This window comes from Wyeomyia smithii, chromosome 1, assembly GCF_029784165.1.
Source record: "Wyeomyia smithii strain HCP4-BCI-WySm-NY-G18 chromosome 1, ASM2978416v1, whole genome shotgun sequence".
NCBI lineage: Eukaryota > Metazoa > Arthropoda > Insecta > Diptera > Culicidae > Wyeomyia > Wyeomyia smithii.
The window spans coordinates 187,605,524-187,631,452 of record NC_073694.1 but is presented as its reverse complement, the minus strand read 5'-3'; the positions used below and the strand labels follow the sequence as shown (position 1 = coordinate 187,631,452).

The 25,929-nt window shown below is 37.4% G+C and overlaps 1 protein-coding gene across 3 annotated transcripts in view; it reads left to right on the top strand.

Annotated features, from left to right (window-relative positions):
• The window catches only part of LOC129718410 (ABC transporter G family member 23), a 141,161-nt gene that overhangs the window by 80,158 nt on the left and 35,074 nt on the right, over positions 1–25,929 (top strand). The window contains exons 1-2 of one of the 3 annotated variants that reach the window (XM_055669179.1): positions 7,863–7,988; positions 20,182–20,578. The exons of 1 other annotated variant lie outside the window; for it this stretch is intronic. In XM_055669179.1, the coding sequence (XP_055525154.1) occupies positions 20,568–20,578 (11 nt within the window). In that variant the 5' untranslated portion in view covers positions 7,863–7,988; positions 20,182–20,567. Of the gene's footprint in view, positions 1–7,862; positions 7,989–18,996; positions 20,579–25,929 lie in introns of those variants that run through there. One more of the 3 variants, XM_055669180.1, reaches the window with a different exon arrangement.

Sequence of the window (25,929 nt, the reverse complement as noted above, 5' to 3'; positions counted from 1 at the left end):
CTGTCGCTAGTAGCACCACTTCGTGTGTCATCGTGATAGTAAATAAATAACTTTTATTTTCGCTTTTTCGAAGCTGAGTCAATCGACACATTAACACGGTTGAAAGAAAACAGCGTGAATGTAGTGAAATGATAAAAAATACTACAAGGTATACAGCCCTAGGGGTGGTATGAAATAGTGACGAAGAACTAAATGTATATATTACACGGTGACAAAAAAGTCCGGTCACACTTTTTTGGGGTTGCCTGTAGCCTACACGTTGCATCTCTCTGGTGCCATCTATATGTCAAATGAAAGGGTTAACTTTGCTGCCCAAAGTGGCAAAGTTTCGTTTCTATGCTGTTTGTTTACATTGAGTTGTGAGCCATGGCAGAGTTGAGAGCAGCTGTTATCGCTGAATATGTGAAAGGGTACAAACCCGGACACATATTCAATCACCTAAAACCGCTCGGAATCAACCGGAAATTTGTGTACCGAACCATAAATCGGTACCTAGAGACCGGAGGCACCGAGGACAAGGCACGATCTGGACGACCAAGGTCTGTGAGAACTCCAAGGCTGAAAAAGATTATACGAGACCGGATTCGCCGGAATCCCGCCCAATCTGCACGGAAGCTGGCCAGGAACCTTAAAATGAACCGAAAATCAATCCGCCTGCTTCTGCGCAAGGATTTAAAACTTACACCGTACAAAAAACAGATGGTTCATGGGGTTACCAAAGCTACAAAGGTCAAGAGGTACCAACGGTCGCGGAAGTTGCTCGGTTGGCGCGCAGATGACGAGATTATTTTTTCGGACGAGAAGCTGTTCGTTTTGGAGAAAACAGTCCATAATCGCCAAAATGATCGAGTTTGGAGTGTGAGCCTCCAGCAAGCTCCTGCGAACAAGCTGAACGTTTCCCGGTTCCAAAATAAGACGTCAGTGATGGTTTGAGGAGCCATTTGCAAGAGAGGTAAACCGCCTCTTATTTTTTTCGAAAAAGGAGTCAAAATCAACGCAGCGTACTACCTGGACACGGTTTTGAATAAAAATGTTCTGCCTCAAGCTGAACTATTGTTTGAAGACGATTACTACTGCTTCCAGCAAGAGGGCGCCCCATCCCACACCGCAAAGGTTGTTCAGGCGTGGTGTGAGGAAAACTTGACCGATTTCATTTCGAAGAATGAATGGCCTCCGTCGTCTCCGGATCTGAATCCACTGGATTATTTCGTGTGGGGATACATGATGTCGAAGCTGAACAACTATAAAATAAAAAATTTGGAGCAATTCAAGCGAGTTATCACGAAAGTCTGGGACGAGATGCCGATGGAGCACGTGCGCGCCGCTTGCGACGACTTTCCGAGATGTCTGAAGCTGGTTCGATCAGAGAAAGGTGGTGTATTTCCGAGATATCGTCTGTGAAGTATCTTTATGAGTTACTGAATAAAGCTATGAAAGCCAGATTCAGATTTTCTTCTTATTCTTTGAAATATTGAGATTTTCCTGTGTGACCGTATATTTTTGTCACCCTGTATATGCTGCGATAAACTGTTCATAGGTAACACTATCGTTTCTATTTGATGGTCGTTATTGTAAAACTAACGATGCAAACGTAATTTTACACTTGTAGTAGTTGCGAAAATTCTCATAACTCTTATCTTCAAGCATCTATAGTTCTGAAAATAACCGATTCCATAATCTTCAGTATGAAATTCGTGCTACAGAACGCTGATGATCGCACCATCGGTAGCATTGAATATTTTGCTTGGCCGCGCTAAATAAAATTTGCTTTCCGCTGTGCCCTCCAGTAGCTGTTCCAGCAAAATATCGTGCAGCGTACGATGGTAACTGTTGCTGCCGTATGCAAAATAAAGGTAACATGTTTCGCAGTGCATGGAAGTTGACTCGTATGCAGCTCTCGTTTCTCAATGTCGCGTACCTCTAACAGCTATACTCCACTCGCTATTTTGAGACAAACTAGACTGAAGCTGAATTTTCTACACGCAGTCTTTTGTATCGAGTTCAGCGTAGAATTTTGCCATTAGAGCGTGGCCACACAGCTTAGAGAAAGAGAATCAAAACAAAACACCTTCGATACTACTGAGTGATTTTCATAAGCACCAAAAGAAGTTTTTGCTTTCCCGATGCGAAAATCACTCGGGTTCTTAGGTTTACTGATTCTCGTTACTAATATTTGACTGATAACGGTGTTCGAGTGGGCACAAAGAAACAATCGCTCGGAAAATCACTCAATTTAGCAGTGAAAATTCTTGAAATGAGGGTTATTTCTTGCTGTGATAAACTATTCATAGGCAACACTACCGTTTATTTTTGGTGCGCCCTGGTCGTTATTATAAAAATGATTATTGAGAAATAGATGAACATTTCACACTAGGAGTAGTTGTGAAAATTCTCATAACTCTTATCTTCAAGCATTTATAGTTCTAAAAAGAACCGATTCCATAATCTTTAGCTCGAAATGTGTGCTATAGAACGCTGATGAGGTAGTATTGAATATTTTATTGGCCGCGCATAAAATTTGCTCTCCGCTGTGCTCTCCAGTAGCTGTGCCAGCAAAATATCCTGGAGCGTACGATGGTAAATGTTGCTGCCGTATGCAAGATAAAGGTAACATGCTCCGCACTGCCTGGAAGTTGACTCGTATGCAGCTCTCGTTTCTCAATGTCGCGTACCTCTAACAGCTGCACTGCACTCGCTATTGTGTGACAAACTAGACTGAAGCTGAATTTTCTACACGCAGTCTTTTGTATCGAGTTCAGCGTAGATCTTTGCCATTAGGGCGTGGCCACATAGCTTAGCGAAAGAGGAACAAACCAAAACACTTTGTTGAGTCAAAATATGTAGGCAGTGGAATTTATTTCGTACATGTTATTGTTATCTGTGCTCGGGAAGCAAGCCAATAACGAGGGAAATGTATGGGAAAGCTTATCTTGGAACTTTTTACCTTTTTCCAGTATTAAGCAGTAAAGCAACAATGTTGAACATTATATCAAAAAATTGTTACACATTTTATCTATCCACCGACATATAAATGACTCGGATGCATTAAGTCGTTCGCTTGCTATAATCGTTTGAAATCTGACGCAACATTTTCCAGTTTTATTTTCAATTTCACAAAATGTAATGTAGAATAAAAAACAAAGAGGTAGTCTTACGTCAATAGTTTTTTGGTTTGATACCATTGAAAATAATGTTACTTTGAGTGGAGTGAGGGGCCATCCACATTTCACGTGGACAGATTTTTGACGACTTATAATTTCCCTCCCTCCTCTTCCGAGTACAACTACTCATGTAAATTCTAAAAATTTTATATGGACCATACATCGTGGAATGATAAAAAATAATTCTAAAGCTTGATCCATTCAATATTTGGTCACACAATATGGGTCATATCATCTTCGTCAAAAACCGCATTTATTTTTTAATTTTTTGCTAATTTATTGACCTTTGAAGGGAGAAAAAAAATATTCGTCTGAGTTTCGGATCATTCACGCGCTTTTCGTTTCATACTGTCTATCATCTTCTGCACAGTGTCACTGTCAACTCGATCCGTCATTTTATTCTACCATCTATGCAAATCAGCTGTTTTTTTTATCGTTCTGCCACTTTCCTTCAACTTGCTCTTGATTATTATTATGTCCATTAAAATACAGCCATCGAATTTGGTCAAGACTTTCTTATACAGCATCCTAGTGCGGCGTTTTGCAACGAGATTCTGTTCGCGTTCGTGCTCTGCAGTCTATCAATCGTAGCTGCTTGTCAATCGCTCCACTTCCGCGGTTGCTGGGATCAGCGCGATCCAGCGTTAGAGTTTTATTGGATCGTTCAGCACGTTGTTTACGGTTGGTTTGGGGAAATTAAGTGGATCTAATTTTAGCATCTCAATGGTTTGTTTGATCGGAAAAGTTGTAGATAATAGTATTGTCCTTCAAAAAAATTGATACCTTCCAGCAAAAATATATTGGTCATAGTAAAAATTCGACAGATATTCTAGTGTTAGAGTTGTTGTTTGCTGCTGTTCCTTTTTTGGAATTGTAACAGTGCAAACAACGTCACTATCACCTGACGATTGTCACTTGAAAATGACAATGAGCGCTGACGGGGGCTTTCATACAGTAGTTCACGCATATAGAAGAAAAAGGAAGTAAAGAAAAGCATGATGATATGAAACGGGTGGTTACTGGGCGCTAGTTATAAAAAAAAATCTAATGAATATTGATAGAAATTTAACGTGACGTAGAGTTCGGGTTTTGACTCTTTGAGGCACTTTCAACTAAGCTGTGAATTGAGTCTGGAATCAGTTTCGGTTTTGACCTGCTCAGTTTATTTTTGGTGCGTTTTTCAGCCCTGATTGGCCACACTTTGATAGGGTTTGTGCTTTTTCTGGTCTAGGTGGTGTTGGGCTAACTTTCAAATTATTCTTGTTATTTTTTGCTGTCTTTCCAAGTATTTTCTAAATTTGGAATTCTTATTTTTGACTTCTACCTTTGAGAGTTATTATCAAATATTTTGACCTATGTTGTATTTTTATTGATTGATCATTTTCTTCCTTGGTCTTTTGTTTTTGGCTTTTGGTACGATTTCTACTTTTCATCTTTTATTATTCTGGTTGTTCTTTTCTGGCCTTTGGGTGAGATTTTCCTTTTCGGTAACGCTTGCAAAAAATGGTCTATTTTCGGATGCTGAAAAGAGCGGCCTTTCAGCAGTTAACCGGAACATTCTTCATGGCGGACGAAAACATGCGTGTAGGCATATTTTGGAGTTCTTTCTTAGTTTTATTTATCAATTTCTCCTCAGTTTTCGCGACAAAGTCGTTGGACATTTGGCAGGTTCGCCGACATCGATATGCAGTTGCTCCATCTCCAACGATCGCTTCGAGTAGTGGGCCAGAACACCGCGTCTTCGCCCTTATGGTATATCTTGATGAACGACGCAACTTCCGGCAGACACTTCGTACTATAAATTTCTTCGTTCACGGCCAGTCCGGAGCGAAAGAAGAGCGGCTTTGACATCCATTTTCTGCTGATTGTCAGTTTACCTCGGAGCTCAATTCCTTTGCGAGAGAAATAAAATTCGAAGCGCCTTGCCAGTCGTTGCTATCCAGGGTGAGCCGTCGTCCATCACTATCGCCCCGTCGCGATTCGCCGGGAAAATCGACTTGACACCTTCATTCACTCGCTACTGCTGCGTCGTTGCCTGCAGTTGCGAGGACAGTGGACGGTACTGCCTCGGTCTTCCTCTTCAGCATACTTTGGAGATTCTTGTCGTTTAGAGTCGTCGCATAGAACAAAAAGGTGGCCAAAATAAGAAAAAAGTTTTTTTGAGCTTTTCGGTGCCGCTATATTTTTTTCTGCAGCTTAAATTAATGCTTTATGACTTTAAACGGTATTGACATATGCTGAGAGTGCTGTAAACATTGATAAATTTTTGAGCCTTTTTTTGGGAATCGAATCATTTATACTAACAACTTGTGCCAGGCGTCAAAAAAATGACAATTGTTCAATATTTTGCAGCAAATGAATTCTTTATGTTCAATTTCACTAAAATAGTTGATAGAATTCCGAAGATAACAATTATAACTACTCTTAAGAACTTTTGATTGTTTTCGCCATCACGGTTAGAGTTAGACTGACGGTTACTATGATTGATCATTCATTGGTAGTTTTTAAGTGCGTGTGAAGGTAAATCCTGGAAAAATCGGCATTTTTTTCAATTTTATAATGGAGACGTTATTTTACAAGTGATTTTTAGTCATTTCAACTTAATTTGAAATAAGAGCGGGGGCCTAGTGTGGTTGGTAACGTCTCCGCCAACCACACTCGACGCCTGGGTTCGAATCCCACCGCCGACATAGGTGTCGATGGTTGTGAGGTGGCGTGATCCACTCATTACCAACCCAACTGGTCTAGATTCAATCCTAGCCGACACCGGGAGATTTTCTGAGGCGAAAAATCTCTGGGATCACGCCTTCCATCGCATGAGGAAGTAAAGCCGTTGGTGCCGGTCCGTTAATCAACGGGTCGTAAGTTAGGGTCCTGGGTGGATTCGCCTCCCGGGCGTCGGTGATTGGCACAACAACAGTGGCAGAACTAGACCGACGTAAAATAAGCGAGAATAAAAAAAAAACTTAATTTGAAATATGCTACTTCATTATTATTTCGTTTTTTTCTGGGTTTAAAGGGATCTTTATGCTAGATTTGAGTCTCTTTTGTATTATCATTTTCGACTGTTTTTAGGTAAATTTAGAAGTGTCCCTTCTGAAAGCCTTTCCAAGCTAAATTTAGAATCATTTAAAAGTATTTTTTCTCGTTTAAGGCCGAGATTATGTTAGCTTGAATTTTGAACTATTCTCTAAATTTACTACTTTCCAACTTTTAAGGATGAGCACATCCTTGCTTGTCCCGAGCTACGATGCTGTCCCAACAAGCCAGTCGTCGTAGGTTCGAGTCTCAGCTCGAGAGAAACTATTAGTGTCAGTAGGATCGTAGAGCTAGCCCCGTAATTGTCCTGTACACTTAACAGTTGGCTGCGAAGTCTGTGTATAATAAACAGAAGGTCGAGTTCCGAATCGGAATGTAGCACCAAGGCTTTGTTTTTATTTTCAGTAGAATTGTTCTAGTTTTATAAAGTTTAAAGTTGAGTGTTGAACAGGTTTTCAACTACATTAATAATCAATTTTTTTGTTGATTTCTAAAAGTATTCTTCTTGTTTTTACTGAATTTGGTTCATTTTATGTCCGTCTTTTCTGCCATTTAGATCAATTTCAAACTATTTTGAGGTCAAGTTACGATTGCCTTATATTCAGCTGTTTTGTTGCCTTCTAAAGTCCAGTTTAAACGGAATTAGGAATTTATATATTCTAGAATCGTTTTTCAGGTACTTCGATCTAAGCTAGTTTTGTGATTTCAAACCTGAAATCAAAAACCCGGATGTCGTTATTCGTTCTATCATATAAAATCGGTTAACAAGCAGGTAATCTTCGACTAAATGTTGTAATAATTCCACCTGCCACCAATTTGTTGGTAGAAAAAGTCAGGATGCTGTTGAAATCTTCGCTAGCTGACTGTAATTAACAATCGCCAAGCGAAAAATCATCTGAAATGCACCGACAAATAGTTGAAAAATCCACGGATGTAGTAACAACACCGAGAAAAAGATACACTGTCAAAAGCCTCCGAAGACTCATTGGTGGGTTCTTTTACGTGAGTTTCTTCGAGCAATCAATGCACAAAAAACTCTCGCGTGGTGAATTAGTGTGATTGACAGACGCTGCCAGTGCTGCCGCATTTCTTACCTACTGCTAGTAGTAATACGCAGCCAGCGAGTGTTGAATGTTGAAGGTCTCCGGCACTAGACAACATGGTATCGGTACATTCGTTTATGTGGTCCTCTCTATGATCGACACAGCAGTAGTCGCTACTGTGTGGAACACCACAGACTCGATCACATAATGACACATAAATGACCCATGCGTGAAATGAAGAAGCTGAATGATTTTGGCCGTGTTAATCGCAACAAAACTTTTCCAGTTGGAAAAAGCACTGAGGCCATCGGTTTTTTTCTACTCGTTTCAACCCCCGTTCGACTCGACCAGAATCCACAACGCTGGTTTTCACCCTATCCCCCACCACGGCGGGAGAACGCCGAAGAACGTTTTCACAGTAGCTGGCCTATTGGTATGCGCAAACCGAACTCCTTACTTTTGTTGTGAGGGGGCACCTGATGCAGCTGCAACCATTACCGTCAGCATTGTCAACGTCGTCGTCGTTGTTGTTGTTGTCTCCGCCAGCGTCGCCGCGCAGTGCACTAGCAAAGTCAATTTCCACCACCCCGAAATGTTTTGCTCACCCGATTCAGCGGGCGGTTCAGTTTCAGTCGGACACTCAGCGCTAGAGGTTGTCCATCTGGTTGCCGAGGCTTGTTAGTTGTGTTCTTTCGCATTCGCCCCCACTTCGGTACGGTGGGCTTTGGGTGGTCGCTTCCGAAAGGTTGGTTGGGCAGAATTTCGCAATCGCGGCCAAGGTCTTATGAGTGTGATTTGTGATTAGTGCGGCTCTGATGTTCCAGGAAGATCCGCGATCAGTGAAAATTCTATGATTTGTTCGTTGGCTCGTGAAACTGATGATGCGCAGTGGTGTGGGGCAAGAGACCCGAAGCAAAACGGTAAACGACAAGTGAAGTTTTTTGGGCGCAGATTTTCCGAAACTCTATCTCTATCGGAGAAGATTAGCTTTCCAACTCGGTGTAGCTGAAACGTTAACGGAGGAATTATATAACAAAGCTAATGAAATTGTGAATGGAAAGCAACAAATTAAAGGAAAATCGCCACTGCAGAAAGTACGAGCGTGTGTGTGTCCGGGGCATCGAAAGCGGATGAGGTTAGAAGTGCTGGAAAAACAACTGCGCCAGCACCCGTTCGTAGAAAGAAATTCTTCGGTGGCTAGCTCAAAACGAGTTTTGCTTTTCCCAATCTGTTGCTTTTGCGAAAAATATAATACCAATCTAGTAGCCATTATATCCACATTTCAGTTCAGTAATGTACAGCCGATCGGTGCGCGAAATAGATGCGGTGTGGAAAACGAGTTTTTCGTGTCCGAGGATGATGGTGGGGCGCCACCATCGGCAATAGTAGGCCATGTTGCACAAAGCTGTTGCTGGTTTGCTGCTGATGATGGCATGGTGGCCTAATCGCTGCCGAAGCTGTTGTTGTTGTTACCGTCGTACAGTAGATGGCGTCGTGATGTCGATTGCTGCATCACACTAGCTATCTGTGTGTATGTGTGTTTGTTTGTCTATGTATGGTGACGAAAACGGTTCCAAGGATGCCGGATTGGACCGGTAAATTTGCCCCGTTGCGTGATGTGACGTGACGCGCTGGGCGGACTTTGCTCCCTGTGGAAATCCACCTGAGATATGTTTTCAATAGGAGTTACTTTCAGTTCAGTCTATCAACTGGAACCGTTGACAGTTGATATTGGCAAGGACGCACAGAAGTTGCGTACGCCCTCTGGTAGTGTCACAACCAGTTTGACTAGTTGGTGATTGATATCCGATTGCGCTGTACACGACGGGTAGTCCGAGTGTGTTTTACTGCTGCTTTATATATGTACCGAAAGCGGCTCATGTAATGTAATGAGCCGTTAACCTTCAATTGGTTTTTCGTGGTAAATAATTAATTGCTTTGAGCGGTGGCTCGGCACCACTACCGTCGTACCGATCGATTGATACTTTTGCTGCGGCGGCCACTGGTTCGGTTGGTTTCTTCTGATACAAGGAAATCAATCAAGTTGGATGAGTTTACGGACTTCTGTCTGCCTGTGTCTGTGCCTGCGTTTCGATGGTGGAAAACGAGAAACCAGTGTCGCACTTTTTGTTTCGAAAGTGTCCGAATATGGGCTTAAAATGATTCCTTCCTCGATCGAAGGCTGAACAATATTAAAATTGAAATTTAGACTGTTGTTTGCAGCTCTGATCACGCGGATCATGTCGCTAAACGCTGGGAAATAAAGCAGGGACGGAGGGATAGCTCAAGAATTCTGTCCTTTACGAGGAATAACTTCCGTTTGGGACTTGGAATGAACTGAACTGAGCACCTTCGAGAAGCTAGACTTCTTTGATTGTTGACACACTTAGTTTTTTTTATCAAACTCAGCAGCAGTTTTCAACTGCTTGGCTTTCAAAAAGCTTCACCTAGCTGAGTTAGTTTGACGTTCGAAAAATTTTTGAGATGTCAAAAAATGTGAACTGTTTGGTAAAACTCCAAGTCGGTTTTTATCTTAAAAAATAAAATCTAGAAACTGTCCTGAGCGTTTACATATCAATTGATCTGAAAAAACGTAAAAAACATATTGGACCATTTTTAATTTGAACGAAACTTTGCACACATATCTGTCTCAGCAAACTGAGTATTTTCTATGAGAGAAAGAATTTGTTAGTCCCAAGGGTAATTATCTAAACTGGCGTCAGTATTTTGGTACTGGTTTTATTCAAAGTTTTGCAGCTTAGCATTCTTTGGTTGCGTAAAAACCTGCCTGACAGTAAATATATTTCATCAAAAAAAAAAAAAATTTAAACAAACACCAAAATAAAATTTTCAAAAAAAGAGTTGAATTTTTCGCTTTTTTTCAGAAACTTGAATTTATAACTAAACTGGCAAGCAGAAAAATAATTTTTTTATTGAAGGTTATTTTTTGATTTCAAAATTTTCAGGAATAATTGTATTTCAATGGCGTTAAACGATTTCAGCAATTACTTCAAAAAGCTTATGATGATTAACTTTGTAATGGCATCTGTTTTCAAGTTATTTTGAATTAAAGGTGACAAAATTAGAAAACAAGTATTGAACATATTAAACCAAAAAAGGGATGAATTTCCTCTTCAAATTTAATTTTTATTGAAAGTTTAACCCAAAATATCTTTTTGTTGTTATTATTTTAAAATGTTTGAAATTAAATCTTTGGATGGATTTTCACACTTTTTTTAATTTAAATTATTTTGAGAATTGTCAAATTTAAATGATGCAATTTAGCGCGCTTTTGAAGGAACAACTCTCTATCTGTTTTTGAGATATTTTGAAATTAAAATTGAAAAATTAGTGTTTTTCTTAATGAAAATCCACCCGTTTTGTAGGTTATTCGTGATCTTTCAGTAACACATAGAGCTTATGCTCTAATAACCACAATTACTTCTTGACAGTATGTAGATTGGATGAATAGTTTAGAAGCTATTTCCGTCCTTTTATTTATACAACCCATGGAAATAAATCTCTTCATGAACGTGAATATAGCTACAGCTTCTGAATTATTCCTCAAAAAGCTTTGCTGTTAAAAAGTAAAATTCGTTATAAGCTTTAAAATCATAATCTTTTCATAATACAGGCACATTTAAACAGGCGAAACTAAAAAATTTGAAAACAAGGCGAAAAAGTGGTGGGCGAATTTCATTGTCTGAATGCTTTACGGCTCATTTCAAAAAGTTTAAAAGAAAAACGCAGATTTCAGCGCAGTCTGAGCTTGTCATTTTCGACTATCAATTTTGGTTTTGTTCAAGCGGGTCAAGCGCGAAGTGTTAATTTTTCATTGAAATGACAATACTTTATATAAAATTATAAATTTAATTCATTTAGAAAACCATATAAAACTTTAGGAACTAATTAGAGAAATGATATTGGAAAATAATTGAACGTCAACGTAGAATTACGACAGTAAATTGTTTCTGCCCCTCGCCAAAACATTGCGCATAGTGGTAATTTTATCCACAGTACTACAGAAGGATATAATTTTTTCGCTTGTATTAAAATTTTATCTACTTTTCGCATGAATAATCTACATTTTACGTATTTTCAAAATTAATTATTGATCCAAGAAGAATGGGAAGTTTTAAATTTTCATACCCATTTTCCTATGAACTATGAAATGTGCAAGTTTCGAACCATATGCCGATATGGCAATTTTGTGACAGTTTGTTCCCTATCCATTTTGTAAAATTACTGCGAACCAACTAAGCGTGTTGTATTTTATACAAAAATGCTTACTGTTCCTAGTAGTAAATAACACTCCGTTTCTTGATGGTAAACTCACGAGCATTGTAGTACTCAGATGTGGGAAATTCATTTTTACAACTTTAATTGAAAATATGTGATTGTTCTTAAAAGGATGGCTGGTTTTGGTTTTCATAAAACTGGAAACATGCCTGCACGTCGGTGGTGCTTTTCACACAGAAGGGAGATCCGAAATCTAGCACTGTGGAAGGTGTTGTTTACTCTGTTGGTCCGACCGATATGAAAAACAGCGATTTTTTTTTTACCTGCTGCTGATCGATCCAGTTTTCAGTAAATCATCCTTTTGCAACAGTGATCGGAAATACCGCTACCGCTGCCGTTACCGATTTTGCTTCCCGCTGCTACTAAGTTTGGACCGTTCTTTCCACCATCCATTAGTACAATGATTGGTATGAGCAAAAGCAGGCTTTTATATAGCCCAGAGTGCATTACCGGTTAACTAGGTATAACATTCTGTCGATCGTGTTAGCGAAAGCAAACAATAAATCTGCGGGTCAACAAGGCTTGAAAAATATTCAAAATTACAATAGATCGAATAATTAAACTACAATTTTCTGCATTTTGCAGACTGAGTTATAAACATTTGAAAGTGGACACTTTTCGTGACGCTCTCGATGTTTTCGTGTACCACTGCACTACAAATGTTGCCGTAAGATGTAATTCTACGTCAAAAAAAAAAAAAAAAAAGAAAAAACAAAACATTCCGCTGTCGTTCTTCGTTTCAAGCTGTTTTCTGTATAGTTTGTAGCCGTAGGAATGAATACCAATCCAGCTTCAAAATGGTGTTCAGCTTAGACAACAAACATGTCAGTGTTTGATTATACAGTCGGCTAACATTAGCGAAACCCTAAGTACATACGTTAATTTTCGCGCATCAAAACGTGCTCGAAGTTTAAGTTGCTCTCAGGCTGACTGGATTGACGCACTCAACGCTTTTGAAGACTGAATAAAAATATTTCAAGCAGGACGGAAGGGCTATGACGTAACTATTTCGGTTACTTTTTCGGTTCGGATTTTGAAGAGTCGATCGGTGCTTGAATCAGCGTTAAAAGGTGAAGACGTTTCGAACGATCGTTTTCTACAAATTTAACTTAAAGCTAACCAGCTATCAATAAACACGAGTGCGATTATTTTCTAGGACAGCGTATGAACGATTCCAATCGAGCGCAGTATTGTAGGTTATGTTTTTCCTGAATGAGTACATGGCTGCGTCGTTTTATCGGCTAAGTAGTAAAGTGGCGCAGCGCAGAAATCGAAAGTACACGCTGCATTTTGTCCTACAAAGCTCTACACAGCGGTAAAGGTTTCCACGGTTCAATGCTGCCTGCAATCGTGTGTGTGTAAATTTTTTGGTAGCCTAGGGTACCTTGCAATATCGATGCCAGAATCCGCCTCGGTTCGAATTTCAATTTAAGATTAACTCTCGGTTGCGGTTGGTTGAAGTATCACTTTGGTATTTTTTGCTGCGCTAGTCTGTGCAAGTCAAAACTGTTGGCAAAAAAGAGGAATCAAAACAGTAATCCCACCACGTTTGGTAACCTAACCTTTTCAGCAGCCGAAGCCTAAGAAGTCATTCGTGGGTTGTTCAACACACGCGAAACAACAGAACTTCTCCCTCTTCCCAAGTGGAGCTCAGCTGTTTGAGGCTCGACTAGAATTGTTTTATAAATAAAAAAACTCCACTTCGCGAACGAGTGGTTGAAGTTTCTCTTGTTGTTGTTGTTACTGGCATTCATATATCGCATGCGGTTCATGAACGTAGAACCGTGGTTTTGTGTGCTGCTGCTTGTGACTGTGAGTGCGATCTGACGGCCGCAAAGCTCTTGAGGTGTTAAATTTTTTTTGCATAATAATCCATCCACAGTAAAGCTGAACGGCAATCTGTTTATGGTTGCTTAATTGCTACGAAGGAGCGTGGCGGGACTGCCACCGCTCGGGAAAGAGCTAGGAGGCAGCTACTTACTGCGCGAAAGAATGCGACTCTAGTGTATTTGGCAACTAGGTTTCACATATTAGAGGTGCCAGATATCTTCTCAAAGCGCAATGTTCACTAACTTTTTATTCGGCTCGTATAACTGATGATGACGGTGGAAGTCCTGGGGAATAATAATGTGCATCCGTGAAAACCGTGAAGGTGTTAAATTTTATGTTTATGTTTAATTTTATATACTTTCATCATTATTCTGTAGACCATATAACGGGTTTGTGAACCACCAGGTAAAAATCACTGTGATGAAGCTACTTTGGAGCATTCTGAATTCATGTTTTTGCAATAAAACATGAAAAACATGTAAAAATAATTATACTCTTTATTGAACCTTATTGTTATACCTTTCAATGTGTTACCTTTCTTGTTCGTTTGGCTCGGATTTTGACATGTTCGTTTGGCTCACAACACTCTCTTCGCATATCTCTCCCTCTGAGTATTGCTAGTAGCAGTCGGGAAAGGATGGTGTACTGTCAGACGAAGTAGGGTAGCAGCAGCCTCAAGTCATTTGAATTGCGGTCGATCGGTCGGTCAGTTCGGCAACAGCGGTGTCAGGGTTTTGCGTCGTTATTTGCCGTGCTTATTGATCGAATGATACATTCGGGCGAGTCTGCTCTGCGAGTGCTGCGAGTTCCGCTGGAGAGGATGAGCTGTGCAAAGATCTGAAGGACTCTTTTCCGCTGTTCAGACAAATTTCTTGCCAACGTCTCAGTACGAAAACTATATTTAGCTCATGTTTATTTAACCCGTTGTCGAGCTTAAAATTCCTAAATATAAAGATTAAACCTTGGGGTGCCAAAAAACTTTTCTTTTCGCTGATTATTGTATGAAGCGAACTGTAGAATTAAGAATTTATGTATTCCGACTTAACTTTCAACTGACCTAGCCACATTCAACTCGACCTTCTAATGTTGATAATCTCCAGAAAATTTGAAGGCGATTGCTGCCGTGTAATGTAGAGATTAATTTATTCTGACGATATCTTTCATACAGATCTTTAGTAATATATCAACCAGTTGTTTTTTAATTATTTGAGACATTGATTTGAAATACCAGTTGATTGATATAATTGGGTTGTTTAGCTATATCAGTTCTTTAATCATCTGAAAGAGTTGTATTTTCTAAGCCAAAACGTGATTTTAAAAAATTTTCTATCGTCTTTCAATTTTTAAGTCACGAAATAAAATTGCTCGAAATCGCTACAATGACAGTTCACCCATATACCAACTGTCATTGTAGCGATTTGGGGCAATTTTTATTTTTCATTTAAAAATCGAAGAACAATGATATAAAATTTAAAAAAAAACAAGTTTTGCTCAGAAAATTACACTCTTTTAGCTGATATATAAAAATCAGAAATCCGTGAATAACTAAACAATCAAATTCACCAAAAACATCTCTCCAAAGATGGTAGAAAAGAGATTTTAACTTTGATGAGATATTATCATGTACTTATAATGTGGAATAAATGAAAATGAATCATAAAATGCAATAAGAAGCACTAAGAATTATTAGGACATGTAAATAAAGAGATTCGAAAAACATATGGAAAGTTACCAAAGCCTCAAACCTTGCTGATATATAAGGCGATAAAGCAAAAAATGACAACAACGAGATTCACAGATCGAAAGAAACAAAACCAGCCCTACACGGCTACACACGTTTGCCAGTGTATTATCTCTATAAACAAACGCATAAAGAATATAAACAAGCGCATGGAGAACGCATAAACTCATAGAAAATACATTGAGCGAACAAGCAAAACCAACGTAAAATCACGTAAACCTGAATGCTTTCACTGGCTTAGGCAAATGAGAAGCATAAAATGGGTAAAATCAACTCAACTCTGGGTAAAAATGTGTATGGAATTTTTGATATTGATAACTCAAAGTATTCAATTTTGCCTAATGATGACTTCAGTACAGGTACTCAAATGTTAATAAATCACTTTACCTAAAAGCTCCTTTATGTACAGAAGGATTGTTTTACGTGTAAAATATGCAGGTGATCAAATTCCGATATTTCAATCAACACTGTGACATCTACTCCTACGTTGTCAGTGCGACGTTAATTTAAGGCATCGAATATTTTTTACTGGGTATGTGCTCGAATATTAACACATCACAAATTCAAAACAATAATTTGTACTTATTTTACTGAATCCATTGAAACCGTCGCCGACTCGAGCATCCCCAAAGCCTGTAGTAACTATTCACACGAAACACATTAATTTAAGCAAAAAACTGGTGAAAAAATATTTAAAATGCAAACTTTTACTGAGCAGACAATTCACACGCGCCGACGTTAGCCATGCTGCTAGAACCTCCCTCATTGAAATAAGGCCCTCACTAACTTATAGGTGCCCATAACTAACTGAAAGATCTGCATTTTCTAAGTAAAACGTGATTTAAAAAAACATTCTATCTGCAGTAACCGTGGAAAAACTGCAAATATCTGCAAATCAATAAATATCTGCACACGGACTCCAAAAATCTGCGTTTTGCAGACAAATCTGCACATTTGGTATCACTGATCACGATTCAAAACTGCTCGAATTGCTACAATGACAGTTCGCCCATATACCAACTGTCATTGTAGCGATTTAGAGCGAATTTTTATTCTTCATTTAAAAATCGGAGGATAATGATATGAAGTTTTAATAAATCACGTTTTTGGCTCTCACTTGAACAAAGACTTTTTATTTGATGGAAATTTTCTATTGAAATAGATTCTCGTTAATAAAATAAATGTGTTTTATTTTTCATGTTTTTGTAGCACAGATTGAAATGAAATAATTTCTTGAAAATCCTGAAACTCGAGTTTTGTTCATAATACCTCTTAGTCATAGTTTTTTTTTTCATATAAAACTTCCGCAGAAATACGATGAAACTATCAAAACTATCAAATGCTATAATTCGAGTTTACTCATAATATCTCAGGGTGATTGTTGTTTTTGTATGAAATTTTCTCAGGATCATCAGTTTATTTCTAGAGCGAGGAGCGAATAGTGCTCGATTCGGCACCAAAGCTTAAATGTTTGCATAGTGACCTTATATGAACAACGTTTGAGCCTAATTCGAGAAGATCCTTGACCTTAGGTGTGCATAGTTGAGATAGAATGCCCCTCTATGAGTGTGATAAGTAACTAATTTTGCGCCCATTACCTTCGGTGACTAGCCAAGTAACATTCCGGAATTTACGCGGATTCCGGAATTTATGCGGGTTTTTTACGCGGATTCCGGAATTTACGCGTTTTTTTTTACGCGGCACGTATCCCCCGTGTAAAAAGCGACTTTAGTGTACTGTACTGTAGATTGTAAACGAATTCGATCCAACGAAATCGAAAGTTATGGATGGCAGCTTTTATATTCTGACAGTTCCTTTTAATTTTTACTTCTCTTGAAGTGTGAACTCGAGGATTTCGCCCGTCAAGAACTGTAAACCGCAGGCTGCTGAAAGTCTTGCGTAGCACTGTGGGGCAGAACCCAGAAAAGTCACGACAAAACTAAAAAAAAAATTAATTCAGTTTTCATGCCTCATTTTATTTTCTGCTTGCAGTAGACATGTTATCGACTGGAAATCATGATGATTCACTTTGAAAAATAATTTAGAAAATGTGCTATAATATTGTGAAAGTGAGGATTTACAAGGCTTGTAAAATGGAAGAAAAAATTTTCACAGATGTTTTCCAATAGGGCATACAAATACATAGAAATTAATTAGCTAAATCATGTGATCCTCATAAAACAGAGTATAAACTAATAGGTAATGTGATATTATGACAGTTTTGTTGAAAATATGTTCGTAGCAGGCATTGTGTGTAGAACAAGTTTTTTTTGTGATTTTTCCTCATTTTCGGCAATATGAAAAACATAAAGTTCTACGTTGTTCTGCTATGACACTATTATTGTACTAAAATACATGGTATTGGCTAGTACTAAACCAAAAATCAGCTGCTACTAGTTGCGACTTACTGAGTAATTCAAGTTTTCGCAACGATTGATTTCATGTCAATTCATGTAAAAAATCGTCAATCAGCAGTGTCCGTATCGATGTTTTCCTACAATAGGCTTTGTTGGATGCCAGTGTATGCAACACAACCGTGATTGTGTTCGGGGCTCTTTCGAAACTGACGTCCAGTAGTATTAAGACCCCTCGGTAATAACTATTAGTACTAGGAAACAGTTTGTTATTGGGTGAACAGTGTTCTAAGCAAAAGTAAGCGTTTAGTATTCATGTTAAATGGTATAAAATTAAACAAGAGGAGCTCTTAGAAAGAGAACATGGCCAACTAATCTTCAATTGAACAATGTTACTATTTACAATATTTTGTCACAGACGACAACATTGAAACTTTATTTTATATTCATTCTCAAACATGATGACACATCATAGGTTGACTAAATACTATACAAAGTCAACTGCAAACCGTCACTAATTCATTTCATGATGACTCGAAAGTTCGAATATATCTGAAATTGTAACATATGTACTTAAGTCCCAGTTAAAATTCATTACTGACATTTTGGGTTTATGAATAATGAAAATAATTTTATCTCGTTAACGGTCAGTCTTACAGTTGTAATATGTTCGACAACTTTATGTCAATTGATGATATAAACAACTTTCCCGAAGGAACAAATTGGCTAGCACCATTTATTCAGAAGATAGATGTCAGTGCCATCTGTAGAAAAAAAATTAAATTAAACCAAAATGCAAATCTGTTTTGCTTCTCAAAATTTACCATCGATCGTTTCATGTCTAGCTTATGCTTAAAAAAACAGCTGAGTCTAGAATATGGTTCATTTCGAGTGATGCTAGCGGGGTGAAGATAACCGAGCATTTTTTCCTCACACCATTAGAAAGCAGACAGCAGCCGCCTAGTGGGAATTTCAGCACCAGCAGATTCTAAATCGGTGATCGGTTCGCCGGTGCACAATAATGCCAATTAAAATCTGGCAGGTAACGATTACGAAACAAAAGACGGTGTGAAATCGGTTTGCTCGAATCTTTGACGATTATGATCGTGCGATTGTAGGCTTTATCATTATGCAGTTGTGTTATGATGAGCATTATTACCAAGTGGAGGTTCAGTTCGGCGCGTGGCTAAGGGTGGGATTTCCACCTTTTGTTCGCCTTTTCTAGAGCACTGGTCGGCGTGATAATTTGTTGGGGCGATTTCACCTCTCCGAAAGCTTGACCCCGACCGGAATTACCGCGCTGCAACATTCGATTTCGATCGGATTTTGTATTAACGACTCACACAAAGAGTGGACCGAAAAGCTTGCCAAGGATTGGATCATTCTTGGCACAAGGGCTAACTTGTGAAGGGTCGGTTCGAGGTGATGAACAAGTTTTCCACTTGGTGTTTTATTATTCACCGCTAGCGGCTAGTGGTGAGTAGTGTGGGGAAAACCCTAACGCTGGGAAAGGTTCCGCGATTGCTGAGTCTGCTTTGTTTGACTCAGGTAAATCGATTGCTTCGATCTAACTTCACTAGCGTCGGTAATGATGAGTAGAGCTCGGCTACTTGCGGAACTTTCCGAAAGCAATGCTTTCGCTCACCAATAGTCTGATGGCGAGTTGTTATGAGTCTTATGAGAGGGTTTCTACACGAACTCGTGGGAAGGTCGTTACAGCTGATTACCTTCGGTCGTGGTTGACCACCCATGTCCGGACATGGAAAATCTAAGCTGAAGGGAGGAGCACTGCTAAGGTCATGGGTGAAGAAGCTCGTTAGAATTTAGTGTGCCCGGTTAGAAGACACGTATAAAGTGAACTTTTAGACGAGAAGGCGTTGAACGAGTAAAAAGTCTACATTCAAGATCAACCAGTATCCTATAGTAGCTTGATCTCATTCAACTCATTCGTCGCTAACTGCGACGAAAGGAAAAACGACGACAATAAAAACTAGCTCCAGTCGAGATCGCAATGCCGTTTGGTTTGACATTTCTACTCACCAGTTGTCAACAGGGTTGAGCAAAAAAAAAAGTTGCATATTCACCTTTTGTGCATATCACGCAATATTTTCGTTGGAACTACTGTTCGCTATGCGAACCCGGACCTCTTCTGCCTTATCATTCTGACTAACAAGTAACCAAACAGACCCAAGAGGCCTGATGTCAGCCGATAGGGTTTCATTTCACGAGCAACGGGCCTGCTTCGATCGGACCGATCGTAGTAATGAGATTTAAATGCTGTGATTAGTATGCAGTTAGAGAGTTGCCGCGCCATGTGTTCAAGACAAGAACTGTCCTTCGCTGGATTCTTGTCCGTTTCCTCTCGCTCTCGCGCTCATTCCTTCTCTCTCCCCTATGCTTGTAGCAGGCACTTAGGCGGGTCTCGCTCTTGCTATTCTCTCAGAACGTGCTCGGCTAGTTGGTGTGTTGTGCAACTCGAATCAAGGTGACTGCGAACAGGTATTCTCGCTGGAACTGCGACCGAGAACAGAAGTGTTGTTACCTACTATCGAAGAAGCTGAAGTCGTGATTATCAGTTTGCGATCGGTGCGTAGCGCGCGAGATCTTCCCGAGAACATCATCCGAAAAGTGACTAGAAAAATCAACCAGCGGAAAATTTATGCAATCCGATACAGTGTGAAAGTCTAATTGTCATTAATTGTCAATATTTTCAGTTCACACAATCTGCACGTGCCAATGTCAACGAAGAATTATTGCAATTAGGGTAGTTTTTTAGTGTAGTGTATTTATTTTTCCGACTTCGGATTCAAGTTCAGTGCAGCGAAGAAAAAAAAAACACGAAAATAAAAGTGACGTCGACGTCGGCAGTGACTTAAGTACCAACGAGCACACAGTGCACGAACCTTGGGCCGACCCCGGTGGCTTCGCGTTGACGAGACGGTTGTGGCCGGTTTGGTGTTTGCTGTTTACCTTTGATTTTTTGGGGGCCATCCCAGCTCTGCGGAGAGAAACGCGCCACTAGGGCGTAGCATACCGGACCACACACACACACTCACACAGCCAGAGACGGCGGCAACACGTGCCTGCAATACATGACAAGATGTTGATAACGTAAGTATTGTCAAGAAGTGTCCAAAGTTTGTTTGAATGAATGAATTGAAACCAAACGTGACAGCCTAAGGATTATTCTTGGGTTCTCGCGGCGTTTTAGGTGTCAACCAGAAGCCATTGCGGAACTAGTTTAACTAATAGTTTGAGTGCAGTGACTTTTATTACTTGATAGGTACGCTGGATAGCAACTGTAAATGCTCGGTAGTTTATAGTACTCCTTTGAATGATCGGCTAGAGTAAACTAAATTTTGCCAATCACGCTGACGTCAAAGTCTGATTTTTGCCTCCGGGATTATCCGAGAGACTGCAAAAAAAAAACAAAAACACTTCTTTCGTGATGAACAACCCTCGGCAAATTTTTCGGCACACACGCAGACCCTTTACGTCACGCTGACGTTTTCTTGCTGTCAAAGCTGCCCGCCACTGACGTCAGTAGCGGGGCGGACACTCGCTTCGAGTGGTACGTCCCAGTTGCGAATCTCATTATATTGAGTTCCTGACTGGATAGTTTTGGGCTCCAATCACGGTCGACGGCATCGGGCCGGTCTATGATCCGTGTGTTAGGAGTTTCACTCAGATTGGCCTCCTGGTTTTTCCTTTAGTGTTTTGTTGCGTGTTTTCTGTTTTGCTGTTGCGCTCGTGTTCCCATTGTGTGTATGATACAGTGGGTATGAGGCTTTTTTTCAGTGCTGCAATTTACAAAAGCCGATTGAGAACGCTAGCGATCAAGGTGAAATCAGCACACTGCAGAAACTCGCTACTGCTTGACCTTTCGCGAGGGCAAGAAAGCACTCGACGTGGTTTCGTTGGTACGGACAGTGAGTGGAGGTTTCTTTTTTGACCTCACTTTAGGAAGTTGAAGATGATTTGCGGGTCGCGCTGCACAACTTCGAGGGTGAAGAAATCTGGCGCTGGAAAGAGATACCGAAAAGAGATTCTGTAAGTCATGACAATTTAATGCTATTGAAGATCTACTGCTGACAGTTTATCGAAAAACTACCGAAGAATAATTGGTAAAAATGTGAAGTTCAGTAGTCTGTGGCAATATAAACATCACACGCGAAAATTTTTCCTATTCCGTACCACTTTTTTAACTTTTAGTGGTAAAGTTTAATCAAGTTTTAACAATTACAGTAAATTTCACTTTGTAGAGCGCGGAGTTTTTAGCGGTAGTGCTAAAAACTTCCATTTCCTCACAAAAGTCTTTAGCAAAATTTTAGCTCAATCGGGCCTTGGCAAATCCTCATAAGGTGTGTAAAGGGTTCATTTTAACCACCTCAATTCGTTTGGATCGCTTTCTCTTATTTGCTCGATTATCTCCTCAAACCGTTTCATGACTCAATTTACATCATATTGTTATCTCGCCTGTTTCGGTGTTAGAAGCGTTGTAGGCGAGTTTTGGCATGATTGGTTTATTTTTTTGTTTGTTTTCTGGCAATCAAATTTATCTTTCAGCTATTCCAAGGCCAATCTAGAACATATTTAGTCACCTTTTCGGCCTCCAGAAACGTTTGCAGCGATTTTAGAGCTGTTAATTTTGTTTACTTTGGCTGTTAGATGCGCTTTGAGGTGTCTATTGAATTGTTTTCATTCACTGTTTTATTTCCATTATTTTCCTTTTCGAATTTTTTAAAGCATTTTTAATATAGAACTTTTGCTGACATATGAATCTAATTGACATCCCAGTGCCTATTTATGATGAAAATATTTTTAGAGCTCTAACGGATTGTTTGACCAGTATAGCGTCTTCGGCAAAGTTGTAGATAATAATTTGACCGTTCCAAAAAAGGAAAATTAACTAAACAAAAGAATTGAAAAAAAGTGTTTTTTTTATTCAGATATGTTTAAAAACTATATTTTTGTATTTATTTCTTAAATTTTTGTTTGTCTTACGGTTTATATATTTTTTCTAGTAGGACAAAATTACTATCTACAATTTTGCCGAAGATATTACAGCAATCAAACAAACCGTTTTTTCAAAATTTTGTTTAGAAAATTTTTAATATTTTTTCTAATTTCTCCACAGACAACTATCAAGTCCTCCTGAACTCCTGTAGTGAAAAAAAGAATGAGCTTTTAGAGTTTATTAATTTATATTTTTGTTGTTGAAAAAAAAATAGAAGGGTTATCTACGACCGCAAGGTTGACGTAGAACTATATAGAGCTATTTGTTGCAACACTTGCATTGATGCATTCAGGAGTGATTGCTAATTCTTTAAATGATAGTCACTGAGATTACGATAGGTTATCTTATCTTTAATCCAACGCTAATCCAACAGTTTTCATTGTCAACACTTCATTTTCAAAGTTATTTGACTAATGTTGGTTTAAGGTTATTGTTATTGATCACTCTCAAATGCAACAATGCAAGTAATGTAACAAACAATCTTATGTAGTTCTACCACGATCTAAGTCAACCTAAGGTCTAAGGTCGTGGCTATGCACACCACCGCTTTTTACTTCTATGGATGGGCAAAAGCCGTTCATATGAACCGGTTTTGAGAAAAAAAGCGAACGAATGCGTGGCTCACGAAAATGAACTTCGATTTTTAAGAGCGCACCAAAACTGATTGTTCACACCAAACCTACGATTACTGGAACAACACGAACTCCAAATAAAAAAATAAAAAAACAAAAAAAAACATAAATAAATAAAAAAAAAATAAAAAAAACTAAAAAAAACCAAATAAGTGAAAAAAAATAAAGTAAATTAATAAAATATAAATTCAAAATAAAACGAAAAAAAAGTAAAACAAATAAAACAGAATTAAAACAAATAAAAATAATAAAAATTAAACAAAAAATATATAAACAAAAAATTAAATTAAATTAAATTATAAAAAATAAAAAAAAAAAAATTAAAAGAAATTAAAAATATAAAATATGTAAATACAACATAAAACAAAATAATTAAAATAAAAAAAATAAAACAAAAAAAATAGGAAAAACAAAACAATGAAAAAAAAAGTAAATAAATAAAATATTTTTGTTAATAAATTGAAGATAAAACAAAATAAAAAACAATTAAAATAAATATCTAGATAAACATTTCAAAAGGTCCTATCTGCTTTCATCGTTTTTCCGGAGCGTCTTTTCATTTTGGTAATGGTTGAGTTTTAGTAACTCTCCCAAGAGTGGTTTTCGTTCAGGAGGCTAGAGTGATCCTCCCCTCTATCAACTTGTGCAAATAACGTGTCATAAAAGGTGTTAAATAAGTTGTGGTGATTGAATGAAAGTGATCGATCAAAAAATCGATCAAAGCAGATAGGACCTTTTGAAATGTTTCTCTAGATATATAAAATGAATAAATATAATAAAATAAAAAAATATATATAAAAATGAAATAAATTAAACAAAACAAGATAAAAAATAATACCAAATTAGGAAATGTATATACAAAAAGAAAATTCGAAAAATAAATGAAAATGAAAAACAAGAAAATATAAAATAGGAGAAATAAAGGTGAAAAAATGTAGGCTTTGCGCACAACCCCTTTTTTACTTGTATGGATGGGCGAAAGCCGTCCATATGAACCGGTTCTGAGTAAAAAATGTGAACGAATGAGCGGCTCACGAAAATGAACCTCAATTTCTTGAGCGCACCAAATCTGATGGTTCACGCGAAACTAAAGATTACTGGGATAACACGAAATACAAATAAAAAAAAAGCAAAATTAAGAGAAAAAAGAAAATTTAAAAAAACGTTAAAATAAAAAATAAAAACAAAACAATGAAAAAATGAATAATAATTTTATAAATTGGAAATTAAAAAAAAAATAAAGAAAATATATAGAAGTAAAAAAAATTAGACAAAAAAACAAAAAAAAATTGAAGAAATGTATAAAAATTAAAAAAAACAAAGGAAGAGAATATAAAGTTAAGAAAAATAGAGAGAATAAAAATAGAAAATATTAAATTAAAATATATAAAAAAATAAAAAAAATAATAAATTGGAAATGAAACAAAATAACAAAAAAAAATTAATGAAATGAATAAACCAATAAATAAATAAATAAAATAAAAAATAAATTGAGAAATTTAAATATAATAGAAATTATACAACAGAAATAAACATAAGTGAAAAAATAATTTAAGGATTGTAAATAAAAACTAAAAACAAATAGAAAAAAAAACAAAAAAAAAGAATAAGCAAAAAAAATGTAAAAAAATAATAAAATAGAAAATATAAAATCAAAGAATATAACAAAAAAAATTCAGAATAAAATTTTGAAGAAATGAAAATTCATTTAAAAAAAATTTCAAACAAAATATAAAAATAAAAAAAAACGAAATGAAAAAAAAAAAACAAAACAAAACAATGAAAACAAAATAAATGAAATATTTTTAATACAGATCGAACTCGATTATCCGGAACATCAAAAAAATTTTCATTCCGGATAATCAAGTTTTCCGAATAATCGAATCACACAAAAAATACTGAAATTTGCGATTAACGAACATCAAATAAATACTATTTTCTTTTTTTTACTTGTATGATGCAGTGGCGTAACCAGAAGTTACTTCTGAGGTGAAAGGGGGTAAAATCTTAAGAAGCGAAAAAAAGAAATTGGACATTGATCATTTTCACTCAATTCGAACTTGTCCCAAACATGCTGAAAGTGACTTAAATGGTAACAAATATGCCAGAAGGGATGGTAAAGGCAAAATTTCGGAATAAAAATTGAAAACGGACACCAAAAAAATCAAATTCCGGATAATCGAGTCTAAAATTCCGGATAATCGAATTCCGGATAATCGAGTTTCCGGATATTCGAGTCTCCGGATAATCGAGTCCGACCTGTAATATGTTAATTCAAAGTGAAACAAGAAAAATAAAAGAAGTAAATAAGATAAATACAGGTCGGACTCGATTATATAGAGATTCCATTATATATTGACTCGATTATGTATGATTCGATTATATTTGATTTTAGACTCGTTTATATATAGAAGAAAAAAAAAATTCTAGAGTTTCAAATATGACTTATCTAGAGCAAATATATTATAAGAAAATAGCTACAAAATACGTAACGCTTGATAAAAAGATAAAAAACTAGAAAAAAAAAATAAATTTTGAAAATTGTTTAAAAAAATTTTAAATTAAAAAACTAAAAATACTTAAATAAAAATGCCTGATTAAAAAATAATTTCAAAAATAGAAAAATTTAAAAAATGTAATTTTTGAAAATTTGAGAAATTAAATACAAACAAGTTGACAAATATACATATACTTTTATAGTTTTTTTTAAATAATTTTTCTTTACATTTGACGGCAATTACATCAGGAATAACTACGAAATATGTATTTTTTGTAAGAAAGGTGTTTTATGGCTTTTAGGGGGATGAATCAAA